Consider the following 21,644-nt stretch of genomic DNA (forward strand, 5'->3'; position numbering starts at 1 on the left):
TGAGATGGGTTGGTATGAATTTCTGTGTTTTCTTCTCACCAGTGGTTGGACTCTGGTCCGCCCAGCGCTGTTGTCTGTGTGTGGTTTCCAGACCTGATGCCAGGAGGACTGACCTCCTCTATGTGTGGAAAAGCTTGGCATTCTGGAGAAAATGAATTGCTCTGAGAGACTGAAGGCTGAAAATGAGTGCGCGGCTGTCCTGGAGACTCTGTGTGAGGGCAAATGGAGCTGAGGTTTGTGACGTGGGTCGCTGGGTCACGTGGTCCTTTCTTTCTTTCCCTGTACTCCAGCAGAGAGACCTACATGGAAAGAATATGTATAAGAATGATTAAGAGATGCACAAGGATGATTATGCAAGCAGTTCTGTCCTTCAGTACAATTTCTTAGTACACACATGCATTGTAACATTCATGTTCACATAAAGCAACACATGCATGACCAATTGATGTAGAATGACATCAATAACTTCAGTGAGTATGAGAAAAATACAACATGCATTATTACCCAACGCTGCTATTCAGAGAAACACCACACTAAATGCTGCTACATTAAACACTCATCTAAACCCAATCAAAAGCAGTTTAATAAAATAAAAACACATGCACTTTTTCTTTCAGAGCTAGAACTTGCAAAACTAACAACAGGCCATGGGAAAAGTTTTTAAATCAGGAATCTACACTCCATAACAAAGGCAAAGAAAACCCCACATACACATACAGACATATTCACCATGAGAACTGCTTTTAGATTAGACAATGAAAGCACTGGTGTCTTTGAACGAATACAACCCACTCTGCAGAAGTTAACGTTTTTGTTTTTTTCTCCATCAAATCAAAATCAATTTGCTCAATACAGATGAGGGAGTACATCATCTTGAGATGCAAATGTTTATGGACATGCACACTTCTAGATGGAGGCCACTTATGTGATATTCACCATGTTCTGCCCTGGCTTGAACTGGCCCCTTACAGCTAATGCCTGGTACCCAGGCAAGCCAGCCAGCTGACTACCAGCACTCACCATGACCCTCTGCCTTGAGAAAGGGGTGGAAAGAAAGATTTGGCAAAAGTTTTAAGAGCAAAGAGGAGAAAGAGAAAAACGGAGCGAAACAAAGACAGAGTAAGAGTTTCATGCAAGATAGAGGACCACCCTTAGCAATTTAAATGTATGTGAGAAAAAGAAAGGCAAACCGCTGAAGTTTTCCCAAGCTTTTAGATGAGATCTTTTGGAATTAACAGTTTGAGTTCATATTCCAGCAGTTATTACTTTATATTACACCAAGTCATGAAATATCCTCTGCTAATTATTATTTGTCTGTCCCCAGATGTCCCTACAAATAATAATAAACTGCACATCAATATTTGTGAGATTCATTTCATCTGAACAGTTTTTAGGTGAAAGACAAATGCATTGTCACTGGATAATGATGTGGGAATTTATTATAAATTATTATTATATTAAATTAGAAGTATTTGTTAATGGGGGATTTCTGAACAAAAGATTTAATTTAGATATATATGGTATGGGTAAAATAAACAGAAAAGAAAACATTTTACTTTAAAGTGACAATTTAAAAATAGACCCTTGGAGGAAGATGCCCCAGTTAGTATATGTTAACATGGGGGTCATCTTACACCTGTAGTTGGGCAAGATGGTCCCCTTTTATCTATTTCAATGTATTTATACACTATATTGATGATACATTACCATCATCCTGTACAGGCTAAAGGAAAAACAAACAACTTGTAAATTGGAGAAATTGATGCGGCCGTAGAACTTGCCTTCTTCTTCTGTGGTGGATTGCTAGGTTGGGGGGATGTGCTGCTCTCTGAATATCCACCTCCAAACTGTGTGTCTAGATACATTGAGAGAGAGCCAGACCCCGCCTCCATCAGAAGCCCCTGGCTGCACATTGTGCTTAAGTCGGACTCAGCCGTGGACAAACCGCCCTCTGATTGTGGGAAGTGTCTGTCACTTATAGGACCAGTGGGTAGATTGGCATTGAGGGGAGAGCATGTGTAAATGAGGTTAAATTCTGTCCTAAAGGCCTGTTCTCTGGTCTGTGCCTCACTGGCATGTGAAACCAAGGAAGAGTCACATAGACTGGACACAGCAGCTGAGCTACGGGGAGTCCCACCGCCAGATCCATTCAGAGAGTCTGGAGCAGCAAGTGAGAAGTCATCTGACACAGGAGCAGGGCTTCCCCGGCTTGTGGAAAAGTCAGGGAAGGCAGTGACCCGTGAAGTGAAATCAGGTCGCAAACAGGGCTGAACAGAAAAAAAAAAAGTGAAATGATTAAAACACAATGAAAAACTTTCTTTATGAACACTTCTAGTATTTTAATGAGTTACACTTATTAATAATTGTTAATACATTATCTAACAATGACCAAAATATTTGTTACAGTTTTAGTTAATCATGTTGGCTCAGTTCCATTAAACAGTATAAGAGATGCTAATTTTTAAGGATTTAAAAATAAGTTATTAAAAGGTGACATTGACATTAACTAAGCTTAAAGGGTTAGTTCATCTGTCCCAGCATTGAAACAGTGTGTACGGTATACTGTCCAAAAACATCATAAAAGTAGTCCATGTGACATCAGAGGGTCACTTAGATTTTTTTGAAGCATCAAAAATCAATTTTGGTCCAAAAATAGCAAAAACTACGACTTTATTTAGCATTGTCTTCTCTTCCGTGCCTGTTATGATGAGTTCTAAACACTGCAGTGTAGTGATATCCGGTTCGCGAACGAATCACTCGATGTAACCGGATCTTCTTGAACCAGTTCACCAAATCGAACTGAATCGTTTGAAACGGTTCGCATCTCCAATACGCATCAATCCACAAATGACTTAAGCTGTTAAATTTTTAATGTGGCTGACACTCCCTCTGAGTTAAAACAAACCAATATCCCGGAGTAATTCATTTACTCAAACAGTACACTGACTGAACTGACGTGAAGAGAGAACTGAAGATGAACACCGAGCCGAGCCAGATAACGAACGAACGATTGACTAATGTTAATTAATATAATATAACCTGGTATGACTTACTTTGCAGTAAAAATGACAGATATATGCTTTTTGGCATAGTTTTCTTCTTAATTTTAGCCAAACAAGATCATCAACAAATCTTCCAAACTTAACCATGATATAATACAACCAAGCAATAACACTTGCATGTATGTGCACACTGAAACTTACTTCTGGAGTCAGAGATTCTGATCTGTGCACAGGAGAGGCCTCAGGAGAAGAAATGTTCTGTTAAAAAAGAAAAAGAAAAAAAAAAGTCATGTATAAAGCTATTCTGTCTTCTGTTACTACAGCGAATCTCTACAAGCTTCTTTATTAAGACATAAGTAAATTTCTTGTGTGTGTTTTCATCTGTTCACCTCAAACTGTAGAGGTGTATTGCAGCGGCTGGTGGTCCGGGATGTGAGAGGAGAGTAGGAAAACATGGTAGCATTCAGCTTCTCTACTTCCCCACCTAAATAAAGCGAGCAGGGAGTCATAAGCGAATGAAGAGGCGTTGTGGGAAGTTCAGAGGGCAGAGGTGGGGTGATGGGGGACAACGGTCGTAACAAGAGCTCAGAAGGTGGAGCTGCCGTTTCTGATGAACACTTCAATTTCCTCTTCTTAATTGGTCCTGCCAGCTCTGAACAAAGGGCAATATCAAAAAGTTAAAACTATGTAAACTAGTTAAAACCCCAAATCTGTGATACCAAGGCATGTAATTCACATTCTGTTGTCTAAGAAGTGGAGTAAGAGCCATTACCAGGTTTAAACGGTTGAGAGCTGCTGGTGCTGCTGGTGGTACTCTTGTGGGAAGAATTGGATTCTGTTCCATCCTCCAACAGACCAGATACCATGCTTTCATCCAGCGCTTGTTTCATCCACCTCTGCAATAACAATAGGAGCCACAATACAAATTTAAATTGAGACTACCAAGTCTTTGGACAATTCAGCTACAACTTAATATAATATTTAAAAAAAATAAAATAAAAAAAATCTACAAATTCATTTCCAGGCAAAATACTACTGACACTGTAGATCTGTGTGTTTAAGTTAGTTTATTTATTCAGTAACTCATTCTAACCTTCTTGCAAGAACCATATGCAGGGTCAATCATAAAAGGTCGCCGGCGTCTTTCAGGGTTAAAGGGTGAACCAAAACGAACATAGTGTTTGGGGGTAGTACAGATGAGAGGTGAATGGGATAGTCCGGGCAGCATGTTGAGGGTGGTGGCCAGAACTGTAGGGTCAGTGGTGATGCGTAAGGGGCGTTCCACAGACTCCTCCACCCGCTCTGGAACCTTGTCATTTAACCACTCTGTTACCAGGTACTGTAAATATAAACATAACATAACAGCTTTGAAACATAGTTGACCAGAGTCAAGTCACTTTTATAATGCTCTTTATACAATACAGATTATGCCAAAGCAGTTTTACAGTGTTAAACAGCAATAATACAGTAACAGTACAAATAAATATTTTCTTAAAGTCACCATCAAATTAAAGAAGACATTTTTTAATGGAATATTTGAGTGTAATGCACATCACACATGCACATTTTAATCAGACGCCATTTTTATCTTATAACTGGGCTACAATTCATTAATTATTTTTTATTTATGTAATTCCTCTCTTGCAATGGCTTCTCTTTCTCTGGTTAAGTGTGCACTGGTGCAAGGGATGGACAACCTGTCAATCACATGAGATTGCAGCAATAGGAAATTACAACAGTCCAACCAATTCCTGATGGACCAAATTTAAATCCCGAAAGCACTCATCTTCAAATTATACTGGGTTAAATACTTTTCCAGGCAAAAAAATAATAAAAATATGATTTTGCTTGAGCCTATACAGGACATGCAGTTTTGAAAACAGATATAATTCTTTATTTGGGTTAAGTGTACAACACAGCAGATCTCCTCATGACTTATGACAAGAAAAACGGAAAAAGGATTAACATCATAAGATGAACTCACCTTTTTAGTTTTTGGGTATCTGATATTTGTCTTATTACCCATCCCTGAAGAGGTGGCACCACAAAGCTCTCCATCCTGGAGACTCCCACAGTTTGGAGCTCCCTCTCCCTGGCCCTGCTCCCTGAGGCCTGCCCCTGCACTGCCTTCTTCACCGCCCACCACAACTCCCTCGGCTGCTTGCTGAGAAAGAGCCTGCCGCTGTCTCCGAGCACGCTGGGCTGAACTGGAGCGGTACCTTGAGATTCGGCTCTTGGGACGAGGTTTGGAACTGCGGGAGGTTTGTGCTTTAGGGGCAGGACTGGGTGTAGCAGGGGGCTTTTCAGAGTCAATATCTGTTGTTTCCTAATGAAGACAATGAGACAGTGAACGTGTGTAAAAATGCACAGCCATCATGAGCTAAAGCTAAAGTTGAGAAAAAGGAGAGAAAATTAACTACCACAGCAGCAAAGGAGGTGCGCCTTGTACTGACTCCTCCACCTGTTCCTGTATTTGGTACACTGTTTCCTGCTGTAAGTGAAGGCTCTTCTGCCTCCCCTGCATCCAGTTTGGTTTCTTCAGGTGTAGCCTGACCACGTTTCTTTCTCCTCTCAAGGTTCTCAAACATGTGCATTATGTCCTCTGCCTTTCGTTCTTCACGAGACTGAAGGGGGCAAAAGGAAAAAGGGCTTGATCATATCGCTTTTTTCCCCAAATACTTATAACAATTTAATTAATGTTTCCAAAAATAATCAAGTGAAAATGTAATTCCCATTTTTTTAAATAAATAAACAGCATGTATCGATTAAACTCTTACACGTCTGTTTGGTGTAAGAGCTCCATTCTCATCTAACTCCTCTTCTCCATTCTCCAACTTCACTCCGTCCATAAGAGCATCCTGTAGCACAAAAACAAGACCAGCTTTATTACCATGTGAGAATCATCAGCATTATGCCGCAAAACTGCAGCAAAAAGCTAGTCAGAGTTTATCCTTAAACACACACCTCTGTATCGCTGACTCCCTGTGTCTCGTTTGCATCTTCCAGCAGGTGGTTACTCTCATCAGAAACACTGCTTATGAGCCTGTCCCCTTCCATCTCTCTGCGTCTGGCTCTTCTCCTCCGTGTTTCTGCTCCAGGCAGGGCAAAATTTGAAGACTGGGGGGATGGCAGTTGAAAGGGGCGGAGATTGTGTCTCTGTACAGGACAGTCCTGATTGCCCTTATGGCATGCACAATCCACTTTATAATTACTGTGGGAAAAATTAGAGAAAAAGTGTCAATACCCACAACTTCATATCACAGTTTATTTGGAATTTATAATAGATGGCAATAAATTAATAAGTGACTAACCAGCAGCTAAACTCATAGTCAAAGCCAATTGTGACTTCCGAATCTTTTGAGATTTGAGCAACAGCATAGATACACAGGTGAATCATCCCCTCTGCTATCATGTGCCGCACCTGCGAGTTAGTGTATACAAGATAAAAAGTAATATAATATGAATCAAATTTAGCCAGACTGTTACTTAGAGTGTGTCTGTTCATGGTTTCTTTGCTGTTTGTATAAATGAACATATAAGTGAAGCAACCCTACTATGTCAACAGTTAGTATTCAACAAATTAGTCACACCTCAGCATTGGGTGTGCATGATCTTCTGATAAACCGTGCATCATTGCCAAATGTTCGGGCATCCACACACATCTCCACTTCGTTGAACTTGGAGTAAAACAGGACAAATGGATATGGCCTTGAGAGGAGACAACAGAAGAAATTAGGAAAGACTCAATTTACAATGTTTTATAAACAATATACATTTTCCTACCGTACATTTACAAAATTCCCCCGATTCTAATCTAATTGATAAGATAAGATCAACTGAATGTTCAACCAAATACACTCTTACTTTTTGAAAAAATGTCCGTTGACTTCAAACTGCTGTCTGAGCATGACTTTGCCTCTATACTCAATGATGAGTGTTTCAGGGTCCAAATTCCGTGCAGCTCTGAGAATCTTCCTATGTTTCTGCACACGTGTTACACGACCCAGCTGTAACTAAACACATTAAATACTTGTTGGCAATTGAAAACACCACCGTTTTTCCATATTCCACTATGTTCTTCCCTCAAATTAGATGATCTGATATGTAACTCTCCCGTCTCAGTGTGTGCACTGAGATGGGAGAGGTACATATCAACTTGTCAAAGTTGAGGGAAGAACAAAGTGGAATGTGGAAAAACGGTGGTGTTTTTTCTTTAAACGAAAATGGCAGTACAACAGTACATTCGGAAACAACAGTTTCAATTCAGTAAACAAAAATTATTTTACAGGTTTTATACATTTTTAAAAACAATAATATGAACACTGTGAATACATAAAATATATATAAAATCACAGATTCATTTAAAATATCACAGAACAACAGGCAGGGACACATAAATGACCATATGCATGGAGAATTCTTTAGAATTTTCCACATAAAGAGAAGACAGCTTGTAAACTTCCAGTGAAGTGCCATTTAATGTTGCGGAATTCATAGGTAGAGACTCTTGAGACCCTCACAGAAACATAGCAATGACTGGAGTAATTTTTTTTACACTCATCTTTGTCATTCCTGAAACTGTATATGTGGACAAAACCTTTCTTCAAATTGTGAATAGATTATGTACAGAAAGTGTGCTTCCTCTTATAGCACAGTTGATTTTGACAGTTGACCGGAAATGACTGAGCTGGCTTATCTAAAACCAGGAAGCAACTGTCAGATTGTGTCCTTAACTATTGCTTATCAGTAAAATAGTGTTCTTTGCAAGATTAAAACACTCCAGCCATGTTTTTCAGTGACAGTTTTTACACTACTGAGTCTGACTATGTGAGTTCATGGAAGATGTGTTTTATAAATACCATCTATGACATATGATACATGATACAGACTTACTCAATTTAAGAAATGAAACAACATCTATACCTGCATTTGCGAGCCCAACACAGTGTTGTTGCAGGCTAGTTCTGTTCTATTAATGGTGTCCATTGCGACAGTAGATGGCTTGGGGGACAAGTTGCCGTTAGCACAGTAGTGTTTGAGGAGCTTCTGCACATCAGCACTGTACTGGTTAGACAGAGCTTCCTCGTACTGGTCCGTCCACTGGCGGATTCGTGTCTCCCATCCTTCTGTTGTATTCTCATCCAGAACATTAGCCTCAGACGCAGAGTTCTGCAACAATCACAGGGTGTATTTGATTAAAGATTCATCTGGTTATCTTTAGTCTTTGGTAATGAATAGTACTAAAGGTCATTTGCAGAGCAGAAGAGGGGGGGATCAACTTTTTTTTCTGCATATTTGAGTCCATACCTTCATTCTCATGGATTTTCTGGAACCCTCTCTGTAAGCCTGAAATGAGAATATAAATATAATGAGAATAAGCCTGAAATTAGAATATAAATCTAAATTTTTATTATCATATAATAGAGAGGATGGAAAAACTGATAAAAAGTGAGACATGCCCATGATCACATGATTCAAACTCCATGAACATGTTCACTTGCTCTGACAAAATGATTATTCAACTAGAATTCAGAGTAGTCATTTTTGCCGTCTATGTCATGTGAACTGGATTGTGCGTGTATGTGTTTTACCTTAACTTTCTTGGCTTTAGGAGTAGTGCGTGTTTTCTCTATGCTCTTCTTTCTCTTCTTAACTTTGCTGGGTTTAACTCTTTTGACAGTGAGAGTGATGCTAGTGGGTGTGTGTTGAGTGGCCGTATACGACACAGCAGAGGCTGACATGTCCTCATCTCCACTCTCTGTAGCACTGCTCTCACCAACTGTAAAGGCAGATATAAATTAAGCTCAAGATCAGCATGACCAACCATCAGCCCGTACATGAGAGAGCACTGACACTGGTAAGGTTTAGACAAAAACACACACAACATTCTCCCAAGGTTTTTTCCTCCATTCTGTCACTGATGGAGTTTTGGTTCCTTGCCATGGTCACCTCTGGTTTGCTTAGTTGGAGTCACTTCATTTACATCGATATCACTGACTTTATTGCAAATGATTGGACAGACACTATTTAAATGAAAACAGAGATGACCTCACTGAATTCAATGATGAACTGCCTTTAACATTTTGCATTACTGACACACTGTTTTCCTAATGAATGTTGTTAAGTTGCTTTGACGCAATGTATTTTGTTTAAAGCGTGATATAAATAAAGGTGACTTGACTTGACAACACACAAAAACCAAACATTAATTTATCCCTCACTGTGATAAATTTAGAAAAACAACCCTTATTTAAAAAAAAAACTGGCAGAAATTACAACGGATGAAATAAAGGTATTACTGGGAAGAGATGTAACAAATGAAATCAGGCACTGCTCTGATCATTATATTCAAGAGCTGTCCCTGAACATCTGTAACCATATTCTTAACAGTTGTTGAGGCCGTATTGAATACATCAACTGATTTATGAATTAAGTGTAACTGTTTAACGTTAATGCGTTTGGTTTTATTGTTACTATTAGTGTTGAATAGTAACGGACAGATGTTATTTGGATTATGTACAGTTGATAAATCTTCCTGTCCAAATTATTTTGGGCTAGAGGTTCTCCAAATTTTTACATTGAGTTTTTTTAACTTTCACACATCATCTTTCTTTATCTATGCATTAAAACAATTAAAACTATCAGTTAAATATTAAAACTTAAAAGGCACATCAGATGCCCATTTTCCACAAGCTGGTATGACTCTTCATGAAATGTCTGTAACATACTTTAGATAAAATTCCTCTATTATAGTGTAAAACAACACCCTTTTCACCTTCTCACGCACAGCTCTGTTCACAGCGACCCGTTTCGGTGCATGTCCCTTTAATGATAATGAGCTATCATTATCATACTAATACTTCTCACGCCACCAGTCTCTTCCATGGGGCTTGTCAAAACATTACAGGTGAAGTGCCACCATGGACTCCCATATATATGGCTCGGAGATGGTCATATTCAAATATATAGTTATCTACATAAATTGGCTGCAAAGTAAAACACTTCGCCGGATGACAGTTTCAGACTCAGACAGCCCATAACAAACTGGCTGTGTGTTTTCTTTTCAGCTTTTCTGAGCTGGCAGATATGCCAGAAACCTAACAAAATGATATTAATAAAATAAAAACTAAAAAAAGTGTTACAGTTTCATCCGATGTCCCCTTTAAATGCTGAGACAAGGCTTTGTCGAGTCAACATGAAAGTATGCCATGACAAAGTTTACCTATATAAGCATATAACCAAACTGAATCAACATCAAACTGACTCAAGCTGAATAAGATCACATGGTCTTCTGTGGAACTGCTTACAGATGAATTGAACTGGTTTCAAATTTAATGAGCTTTACACAGACATTGAACTGAACTGAATAAACACTGAACTGACTGAATGACGACACTATTGTCTTGTTAGAGCTGCTTTGCAACAGAATTTGCATATTGAATTTCTCTCATATTTGATGAACTTTGCATCACTGATTCTCTTACCATTCTTGTTTATTACTGTGATGCTACTTTTTTTTAAGAATCTGTACTGTATAAAGTGCTATTTAAATAAAGGTGAATTGACTACATAGTTTTATTGCTAATACTGGTACCTTAATTAATTTTACATTCTTATTTACACATTTTTCCACAGTTTGTGTGTTTACTGATTATTTGGCAATATTTTTAAACAATATTTTTGAAAAAGTACTTTGAAACTAAAACTAAGAAGCAAAGTGATTCAGAGTGAGTAAAATCATGTTCATTATCATAAGAGTGGTTTACCTGAAACATTCTCTGCTTTTCTGCGCTGCCCATCCATCTCTTGGTTCTTCTCCAGACCCCTGCAACAAGACCAGTCCTTCAGTTCACATTTTCTATCCATTACAGCAATAACTAATTGCCATAACTCAGAGTTAAGCTATTGGTTCTTATAAAGGTGAACCACTGTGAACCATAATTTAGCCAATTTACATAGACAGAAAGCTGATTTAAGGCCTAGGCATTTAAGGCTGGACATTAACTTTTGCCTCAACGAGATATAAAAAAATGAAAAAATTTGAAATTTTACTAACGAGACTTCAGACATTGGCCATTTATTTGTTATTGTGAGATCAAAAATAAAACCTTCACCAACCATTAAGATATAAGCTTAGGGGAACATCTTGACATTTCCTGTAATCATCGGTTATATTTCAATGATGGACTGTATTTGGCATTAAATCTAGTGAAATCGCTATTTTCTGAAGGGTTAAAGCATGTGTATTTTTTTGGGTGTGTGAAGTGTTCTCAGAGAGTGACGAAATGGTCATTCTCAGTGGGAAAATCTGCATGTGATTTACATACCACTAAAGCACAGTACCATCTGAAATTAAATATTTCAGATACAAATCACCCACCTGCATCTCTCACACTTAATGAGGAAGCCATCTTGCATTGGACGGCACTGACACCAAGAAGGTGGATTTGCGCCTTCCACCACCTCGTCATCCTCGGAAGAGCTCTCACTGTCAGCAGAGTTGTCTGGATCATTGATGGAGAAACAGGGTCGCGATCGTCCCAGTGTGCCATTGCGTTCCATATGGGAGAAAACGGTCTGGGAGAGTGGGGAGGCAGGAGGGGTGGGAGGGGGTGGAGCTCCATAGTTATGATCCTGACAACACACAACGGAAGACTGTTGCATCTTCAAACAACGGTGTTCAGGCACAACAAAAGGGAAAAGGAAACAGAGAGGGGGGAGAGAATAAAAGGTGGGGAGCAGGGAAAAGGGGTAGGAAGAAAGAAGAGGTGGAAATGAAAAACTAAAAAATGTGGTATTCATAATTAAATATTTCACATAGCTAAGAATGTTTTGGCTAAAGTATCTTAAACTACAACCATAAAACAAAATGAACTTCATTTATGTAAACTTTACTATAAAAAAAATTATTGAGGAACAGTAATGCTCAAGACAAAATTGCTTGTGATGTTCCTTATTTGAAAGTTGCCTTTGATAACATTTGCTAAATGATTAAATGCTAGAGCAACTTTTGTCAACTTTGATCTGCAGTTTTGTTCAAGTCAGCTTGTTAGCTTTGGGAGTCAAAATAAACTCTGTTTGGTCCATGGTAAAATCACTTATATTCAAACATAATGCACAAGGTTATTTAATATGATTCAGCACCATGCATGTAGGAGCTAAGTCTAATCATTTATGCTACCGAGTTGCCTGATCCCAGAATAATTAGGTTGACGCGCTTACTTTGTTTGAGGTTCCGTTGTTTTCTTCCTTATTGCATGTCTCCATAAGGAACGAGAAGACCATTCTTCTGTTGCATCAACATACACAGTTTATTGTTTCCACAAAACACCAACGTGAATAATGTCCAATTCAATATCCAACATATAGACCAAAACAAAGTTTACAATGTCCAGCAGTTTCACTCTTGTCATGTGTTGCGCCTGTTGCATGGCCCTGCACTACATTGCTATGCGTTGCGATGGTCAAATTTTTTTTTGCCCTTCTGGGTCAGTAGGAGGGTAACCAATATACTAAAATATTGTAATGTTTACAGTGCCACTCAGTGGTCAAAATGATAACAACATATCACCTTATTAAACATATTTTGGCTCCTACACCCTGACCCCTAACTGCTAATGGTGGACAAACATAATTCAAATACAATAAAAAGAAAGAGCCCAAGTAACCACGAGGAGTCCAATAGTCCATAATTACTACTATCTTTTTTTTTTAATACCGGTGCCAAATTGATACTTTTAAAACAGTTCAGGTGCCTAAACCGATACTTATAAAAGAAAAATGATAAAATGAACAAAAATTCCCCCAAAAATGATGGATTGGCCATTAGGACTATAAACACATGTGTTTCATTCACACTGGACACCAGAAGGCGCTCTCACACTGAAAATCCACATATCCAGTCTAGGGCTGGGCGATATATCGAATATTAGCGATAGTATCGGAATAATTTTTACAACAATGTAAAATTTGAAAATATCGGGAATATCGAATATTTCAAATCCAAGTATACTTTCCCAAGATAAAGCGCTGAACATTCGAAACAGGAACATGTAACTGCTCTACCCGCCTCTACTACGAGAGCTTTCATGAGAGCGGTTGCCAGATTACAAGAGATTAAATCCCTGAATCAGAGCTTCGCTGTTACAAGGATACTTGATTTGTATCCCGCCGATGATCTGAAAACACTAACAAGCTGGAGTTTAGTGATCTAAAGAGAGTACGTTCAACCGGTCTGTGTTCTTTTGACTACTTCAGTTACATATAGGCCTACATGTGTTCATTTAATAAAAAGCAGAAAGTGATCACTTGGTCTAGATTTATTTCAACTGCTTAAATAAGCTGTTTAATCATCCTTTTTTTCTTTTTTTTAAGGGCAAAATTGACAATATTGAGATTAATTACTAAGTAACTAAGTAAATAGAACATAAAAAAGTTTTGAATAATAAAACTAAGACAATAAACACTCGACTGCAACAATACAGTTTATCTGTTTTATTCCAACCATCTCTGATATTTATTATAACAATTAAGAATATTTATAATCCATTGCTAATTGATGTATTCTTTTATAAAGTAGCCATTGGAACAATTTTCACCAAATGTTCTTCAGAAATTCTTCAACCTTTCCTCTTGATGCATCTTCAGCTGGATTGTCCTTAGAACTGACATCTCCACTGTGAGGGTTCAACTATTTCTCTGATGGTTTTGAACCTGTTGGCCACAAATGTACAGAAACACTTGTCTTTATGGTTGATGTACTTCAATACTGAAGTACTGTCAGTCCAGAAGACTGCAACTACAATCTGGATTTCCAATTCTGCTTTTAACATTGTGTCCACCTTGGTAGCAAACAACTCCCATCAACTCCAAACGGGGAATGATTTCAGCCTTCGGTGGTGTCACTCTGTTGCATCATGTAGTTCTCATGATTAGACATATGTCATTGTGCCGTATCCATTTTCACTGGAATCCTGTAAAATGGTATAGTTGAGTGTGATTCAGTTTTTTTTAATCCCCTGGCTTAATGCACCTGTCTACGGTGAATGCAATGGACAACTTTAGATCTTCCAACAATCTTTTCCACTGTCTTAAGTTGTCCTGTGTGTGGCATCATCCTATCCACAACTTCTCCTGCAGAGTTCCTGTTGCATCATCTTGGCAAACAAAATGACTAGCGATAGGAACCCCAGAGGATCATACACAGAGGATCCAATTCCAACTTGAATTTGAAAGAGTCCATACAGTCAGCCTATACTCCACAAGTTTTCAGAGATGTTTCCATCTGGCCACCAAAGCAAATGAAGCAAATGTCTGTCTTCTTCAGCAACCTTCACTTGATGGAACATAGACTGAATGTCATCTCTAAAAGCTATGGGTTACTGTCTGAAACAAGTGAGAACTTCAAGAAATGAGCTGGTAAGATTAGGACCTTGCAGAAGTTTGTTGTTCAACAATGTTCCCTGAAACATTGCTCCACATTCAAACACTACACAAAATATAATTTTCTTGGATGGCGGGCACCATGATGAGGGATGTACCATACTTTCCCAATTTCACAGTGCAGCTGTTCTTGAGGTACATCTTCTGCATAGACCTTGCTAAAGACATTCGTGGATCCTGCATATTCCTGGTGAAAACCATGGTTGAGAAACCTTTTCTTCAAACCAAGGATCTGTTGCTTTGCCACAGCAAAGTTGTTAGGCAGATAGACTTCTTTAGTCTTAAAAGGTAAATTCAAACAATGCTTCCCATCTTGACATTCCCTCTGACTGCCACGTTTTTGCGAATTGCAAGAAACTAACTTGTTTTCCGATGATGACTGTTTCACAGCTGCTGATTGCCCTTTGATGTGAAGCACCATAGGGTGACTTTGATGACAAACTTTGCAGGAGTAACGCCCTTTAAATTGCTTTTTTTAAACTGACCACACTCCTCCAATGAGTGATTATTAGAACAGCATAAGCAATCAACCTTTCCCTGAGTGCCTTTCAGTAAACTCCCAATTACTGAAAGGGTATCTATGTTTGCTACTGTAGTAGCAAAATTAGCTCCCTTTATTCATTCCTTAGCCTGTGACTTAAATCTGGTCAATGTCTTTATTCTAGTGACACCAAACAATGACTCTCAGCAAAGAGAGGGTCAGAAAGAATCCGGACATGACAGTGAATGAAAGTGACCAGATCAATAAAACAAGCTCTGCGGCGACATGTTTCCATTATGTCATAAGCTGTTATTCTCCACTGATCCCTCAGGTTGAATGGCAATTTGGAAATAACACTTTGCATGTTAGCAAGCACATCCAGTTCTTGCATGTACTGGAGCTCCTCCATTACATTGTAACATCCACACAAACATAAATCATAAGCTTTTAGTCATTTCACGGCTCTCCAAGCAAGAAGTTTTTTAATTTTAGCAGTAGCAATTTTTTTAATTTCCAAAATGTTCCTGTAAAAGACTCTTAACCACGCTTAGGAGCCATATGCTGACAACTACACACCAAAACTCATAAAATTGTTCTAAATAGTACAAACAATCATGCCTTACCGGCTTTTACTTCCACACCGTGCTCAAAGGCTTTTTATTATAAAGGTTCAGTATTGAAGATAATTCCTATCAAATATGGGAATATCTCTTGATGGCAATGACATTGAATGCTGTTTTTGAATCAAGGCAGTTGTGATCTCATTTTGCCTGTGCATGACAGTAAGCATATTATTAGATTGATTCTGACCAGTTGCATTACAGTATATAGATTGCTTGTCCTTTAATTAAGAAGTTGTATGTGTTGATGTTCCATGTACAATTGTTGCTTGTCGTTGTTTATTAAACACATACTGTTGGCTTGTAGCAGTGTTAATCCAACTCTCACCAGTTTTAGGTCCCACATCAACTATTTGGCCAGGTGGTAGTAAACAGAACCTTTGTTGAACTGCTTTCCCTGCTCCAGCTTTGTATTTCTGTGCCATAGGGTTTAACCCATGGCCAGATTACCTTAGTGGGAATTCATGACACTTGGAGATGGAGATCCCAGAGAACAGATTTTTTTGTTCAAAAGCCTCCAACACTGCCAGCTTAGCAATGTATGCAGCTAGTTCAGCCTCCAAATCAGGCTGCTCCCTTTTCCTCCTTAACTGCTGCTCTTGGCTCCTTGAGGACATGCCTGTTCTTTAAAGCTGCAACAAGAGCAACAATTACAGCTCTATTTGCCTTTGCTTTTATCCTTGCAGAGGATGTAGCTACTACTGCTCCTGTTGCTCATTTTCTACTATCAACATTAGACACACTATCATTTGGATTAATGCCATCATCATTAAAGGTACAGGTTGTATGACCTGCCACGAGAGGGTGCACTACCAAAAAAATTAACAATCGCGTGGTTTGATAGCGTGGGATGATGGGATTTGTTGTCTTCTACCCAACCGCTGACGGCCATCAATCAGACGGAAATATAAATCATGGATTTAATGGATGAGGTCACATTTTATAAATGTTGTGCTTGATGTAATAAATTTCAAACACGAGTTCAACGATTTGCACGAGTAGATTACGTTCAAAGACATGATCAGACGTGTCCTCGCGCGGGTCTAGAGACGCGATGCCCCACATTTGGCCTCTATGCCCATTATACTAATCATTCGTTTTCTGTAAAGATACGGATCAAAACAACTCACCTGTCAAGTAAAACACAAGTTTACGGGAGCTGTCCTTGTTGACAGAACCAGCGGCAGATGGTAAACAGTAATTATGTTCCATAAATAAGTAACACAGTCCACCATAAAATGTGCAAGAAGAAGTAAATAAGGAACTGCTTGAAGCAATTAAGTGGTTTGCTGGACACAAAACACTACTTCCGCATTTGTCCACGACACTGTTGTCATGTGGTTTCTACGTCAGTAAATGCGGTCACAAAGGGTAACTAACGTCATTGACATGCGACTGCACTGCCCCATGTCACAGTTTAGAATGGTAATTTTCTTATAACAAGTAGTTGAAAATATTAGAGCTATTGTTAGTAATCAGCTGGACAAAATATATAACACTAGCCTAGTGGTCTTTGGATATTTTACTGCAAACATCTTACAAATTGTACCTTTAACATCTCATTCGCTTACAAACACGTTACCTTCATCAAACAAAACCAATCAGCAATGCACTCATCACTAATCACCATTTTTGCTTTAAACAACATTTCATGTTCTTCTCTTTCATCGGGTGGCAATAAACCCAATACGGACATGGATGCTTTAAGCTGATCACATACCTCAATGAGCTCTTCAAGTGCACTCTGTACCTGAAATTGGTCCCCCTTTGAATAAAACCTTGCAAGGATTTTCTTATATTCTTTGAATTATTCAACTTGGCTTTTTTGACAGCTTGCAACTTATCTAATTTATCAGATAATGTTTTAAACTAAAGTTTTACCACGCGTTTTTCAGTTTGTGAAACCACACGGTTTGATTTACTAGCAGCTGACACACCAGACCCCACAATTTTATCTGACGTTTCGTCATAAATCTTCATAAGGTATAGACTGTTTTTAAGAGTTTGTTGCAACAAACAAACAAAAAGTCTATGATCTGCCTGCATCGCCGAACAGACCTTTTAATGCATTTTTATTGTGTGTGCTCCCAACATTAAGCCATTAAACAGTGTAGCGCTTCACGTACCTCAGCCTCAGTGTGTTGGGCGCCATTAGATGATCCGCTGTTACTGTGTTCATCAGTCAACTTTAGAAGTTATAAATCCAGCATCGCGATGTCCTTTACAGTGATACATAACTGCAGAATTACTTCCCAAAGACGAAATCCGATTCCCATCAACATTGCGTCCTCTTTGTTTTGTATCCAAATGTGTCAAAGTTTCCAAACACAAGTTCAACAAGCCAAGTTCAACAAGTCATGGTTTTTTACGCGCTTACTTTGTTTGATGTAATGTTGTTTTCTTCCTTATTGCATGTCTCCATAATGAACGAGTTGACCATTCTTCTGTTGCATCGACACCAAATTGAATAATGTCAAATTCAATATCCAATACATACACCAAAACAAAGTCTACAATGTCCAGCAGTTTCGCGCTTGTTTCCCTGCACTACGTTGCTATGCTTTGCGATGTGGCCAAAAACCTTTTGCCTTTCCAGGTCAAACGCCTACCTACAGCTGAAGGAGGGCTACCTATTTACTAAAATCTTGTATCATTCACAGCACCACTCAATGGTCAAAATGTGAATAACATATCACCTTATTAAAACACATTTAAGCTCCTACATGCATTAATGAGGTGCTATTGGGTTACACATTGTTTTAAATGACATTATCACTTAATGGACCCTTTTCACAGACTTTGATGTGCATTTTAATGGTCATCAGCATCATAAATCCTGCAGTTTTTTACAAAACAAATTTAAGTACATTCATAACACTTTGTACTATACTACCATTGCATAAAATTACAAAAAACTAGTTACCACTACTGTGAGGTTGTTTGTAATACAGCGTCTATGGAAGTGAAGGAAAATTTGACAATTTTCTATTCTGTCATTATCAGTTTCTCTTTCCATTTTTTCTGCTTCTGTTTGAAAGTCATGAAAACATTGTAGCATTTTTCTTTTTCAATTTGGGAATGCTAAAAAAGGTCCATCTTTAATTTGTAAAAATAAAACAAGAATAAAAAACAACTTACAGCATAGGGAAGGCCCCCATATCCATGACTCTGTGTATTCCCACAGCTGCGACTTGAGTAGTTTTTCTCATTTACTGCTGGGCTCGCTTCAACTGACTCAGGACTGAGAGAAAGAAAGATTTTTGAGAAGCTGGCAAACAAAATGCTAGTTATAAATGTAATTTTGTGATCTCCAGATGACTGCCAGAGACATTGCTTAACACTAGTGGATACTAGATACTACACCAAAGCATGTTTTCCAAAAAAAAAATGAACCTAGATTAAGAGGATGGGGGCTCCAGGAACAGGGTTGAGAACCACAGTACTAAAAAAAGGCTGGACTGAAAAAGCCACACCAAAATTGTTAGAGAAAACCAAAACACACACATCCATTTAAAAGAGGATGAAATTTACAAATGAAAATGCCACATATTTCACCCATATTAGGAGCAGAGGTAACTTAATGTGGATCAGCAGGCCATCAAGGTGCTGCAGAGTACTCTGTGCTTGTGCAGGAAGATACTGTGTAATATAAAGTGGGATATGGGGTAACAGTATGGCATTTAGTCAATTAAGGGAAAGCAAATCCTGCTTTAGATGGCTAGACTTATTTTGTCATTCCAAACCATGAGCTACACTGAGTGGTCACTTCGGATGCAAAGTTCCACATCTGCTTCAGTGAACCTCTGCACTATTTTTTTTAGTGTACGTAGCCTCAATTCTCCTGTTTGAAACTAATTTCTGGAAAGAGAATCTGCTACCTGATTATTTGACACTGGTTGTCAGAATTTCCAACTATTTCCACCATCAATGCACAAATTCTTGCAGATTCAAAGTTTGCATTCTTTTAATTCAGCTAAGAGAGCACAATTCTTATATTGGTCATATGTCTTCATGTGATATGAATTCATAAATAAGAATTCATCAAACCCAAACTTGAAGGCATTTGCATGATCTTAAGATCTTGCGTCTCCTCCATTCACATGCATATGTAAGTCAATGGAATGAAAACCATAGTGTGACCTTCCCTATTAACTGCAACTGATCAAACACACCTGAACCAGGACATCAAGGCCATGCAGTATCCCTATAGCCTGTAGAAGTATTCTGTGCTGCAAAGTCACACTAAACCAGAATTGAAGCTGTAAAATGCTGATTTCCCAAGCAGTGTAATAGACTGACAGACATTGTTAGAGAAATCAGAGGTATCCCAATAAATATGCTTTGTCTCTTTTACAAATAGACCCAGCTTTTGAACAGAAACAGCCTGGTGTTTTAGATAGCCTGCTGTGTGTAAGGCACATTTTACATCTCATATTGATTTCTTTTGGTTCTTTTTGCCTTGATATTTTACAAGCAACAAAGCAAAACAGCATCTGTTAAGTAAAAAGTACAAACAAGTGATTAATTCCCTTTAAGTGACTCAAGTGATTTAAGTGATACAATTCATATTGTAATCAAAGTACGGTAATCATATTAACCATTGTAATTAATCATATTCAGTTCATTAACTTTTCTTTTCTGTTTCTACCTCAGGATTCTCATCCTTAGGTGTTCATTGTTTCTGATTAAATCAATATGTGATGTTAACTAACTGCAAGATTTGGATCTTAACTGTAATTTAACTGTTTTTCAAAAACATTAAATTTTATGTAAAGCTGCTTTGAAACTATACGTATTGTGGAAAGCAAAAAAAAAAAAAAAAAAGTGACTTGAAATGAATATAATAATAGTTATTGCTGTCGCATCTGAATTGTTACCAAGAATTAGATCTAAAATTTTGGCATTACAAAAACTCTGCTTCATTACAGTTTGCATATATATATTTTTGTCCTTCAAAACACCTTGTAAAAGAGTCACGCGATAGCGTATGTCATCACTACAACACTGCATTAGATCTGGCTTTTGTTCACACAGCACTCATTCCGGGATCAGTCCCGGGACGTGTTTGCTTTCACACCAACACCACCCCCATTCGTTTTTTAAATGAATCCGGTATGCCCATTTATACAGGTTAACATGCAAGACAAAATGATTCAATTTATTTTTCTTAGTCTAAACTAATGCATTTACCTTCACAGAATTCCACTATAAATTTCATATTTCTATCTTAATGCAAGTACTATGGAGATATTTAACCATGGAGAAAAAAAATGCAATAAATAAACAACCTCACTACTTCTTTTTCAGCAAAATGGTGCATGTTCTGGTGCCAGAACCCATTCTTGGCCAGTGCTCAGCTGGCTCAGTGTTTCCACAGACTTGATAACAGGTTTTGTTGCTATAGTCTAAAGTATACTGAAACTAATTTTCTGCTGTGGAAACGCATGATTCAGGTTAGGAATAGGCACCAACCAGGAACCCACAGCAGAACCATTTTTTTGGAAAAGGGGCTCAGAACAGAAACTTACTCTGATCCAGCGGCCATATCGGTGTAAGGTGTCTCAGGTGTGGTGACTCCCAGTGTGATTACTATGCTCATGACGTCAAGCGCAGCAATGCAGAGAAGGGGATAGGGATGGGGGGCGGGGAGGGGGGGGAGGGGAGGGAGAGGGGAGGGATGAGGAGAATCAAGGCCTCCTAATGGCAGCAGTGAAGCACTCCTCAGATGGGGCGCTGCTATACCACATCATGCACATCAGGAGACCTAAAACCATAGACCACAAAAACAGAGAGGGAGAGAGGATTAGTTACATGTCATGTGTGTCAATGCAGCCCTAAAATCTTGCTAAATTGATAGCGCACACACAAAAAAAATTTGGCTTTTTATGCACCATTCAAATTGGTTTGTATAGCTCTCGAGTGTATAACGTGATTACTGTAAAATGTAGTCTCTTGTTGCTAAACTGTGGTACATGTCTTTACTCTGCTAACTGAGGAAAATCAGCAAGAGAAGGAGGAGAAGAACAATACAAAAGGAAAGGTCTTTGAGACTAGAAGTTCCATTCGTTCCATACGCTTTGTTTTTTAACATTAAGTGTA

General features: G+C 38.4%; 1 protein-coding gene across 7 annotated transcripts in view; it reads right to left on the reverse strand.

Moving 5' to 3' along the window:
- The window catches only part of LOC128015475 (histone-lysine N-methyltransferase SETD5-like), a 33,847-nt gene that overhangs the window by 3,304 nt on the left and 8,899 nt on the right, over positions 1–21,644 (reverse strand). For 2 of the 7 annotated variants that reach the window (XM_052599331.1, XM_052599330.1), the window contains exons 2-22: positions 21,074–21,309; positions 18,684–18,786; positions 11,383–11,666; positions 10,769–10,827; positions 8,594–8,781; positions 8,310–8,348; positions 7,926–8,171; positions 6,867–7,015; positions 6,593–6,710; positions 6,314–6,423; positions 5,967–6,213; positions 5,780–5,860; positions 5,423–5,626; positions 4,987–5,328; positions 4,096–4,341; positions 3,775–3,898; positions 3,392–3,654; positions 3,204–3,260; positions 1,782–2,267; positions 937–1,029; positions 40–299 (exon numbers count right to left, since the gene is read on the reverse strand). In XM_052599331.1, the coding sequence (XP_052455291.1) occupies positions 40–299; positions 937–1,029; positions 1,782–2,267; positions 3,204–3,260; positions 3,392–3,654; positions 3,775–3,898; positions 4,096–4,341; positions 4,987–5,328; positions 5,423–5,626; positions 5,780–5,860; positions 5,967–6,213; positions 6,314–6,423; positions 6,593–6,710; positions 6,867–7,015; positions 7,926–8,171; positions 8,310–8,348; positions 8,594–8,781; positions 10,769–10,827; positions 11,383–11,666; positions 18,684–18,786; positions 21,074–21,144 (3,770 nt within the window). In that variant the 5' untranslated portion in view covers positions 21,145–21,309. Of the gene's footprint in view, positions 1–39; positions 300–936; positions 1,030–1,781; positions 2,268–3,203; positions 3,261–3,391; positions 3,655–3,774; positions 3,899–4,095; positions 4,342–4,986; positions 5,329–5,422; positions 5,627–5,779; positions 5,861–5,966; positions 6,214–6,313; positions 6,424–6,592; positions 6,711–6,866; positions 7,016–7,925; positions 8,172–8,309; positions 8,349–8,593; positions 8,782–10,768; positions 10,828–11,382; positions 11,667–12,224; positions 12,699–18,683; positions 18,787–21,073; positions 21,310–21,644 lie in introns of those variants that run through there. The other 5 variants (XM_052599335.1, XM_052599334.1, XM_052599332.1 and 2 more) reach the window with 4 other exon arrangements.

This window comes from Carassius gibelio, chromosome A6, assembly GCF_023724105.1.
Source record: "Carassius gibelio isolate Cgi1373 ecotype wild population from Czech Republic chromosome A6, carGib1.2-hapl.c, whole genome shotgun sequence".
Lineage (NCBI taxonomy): Eukaryota > Metazoa > Chordata > Actinopteri > Cypriniformes > Cyprinidae > Carassius > Carassius gibelio.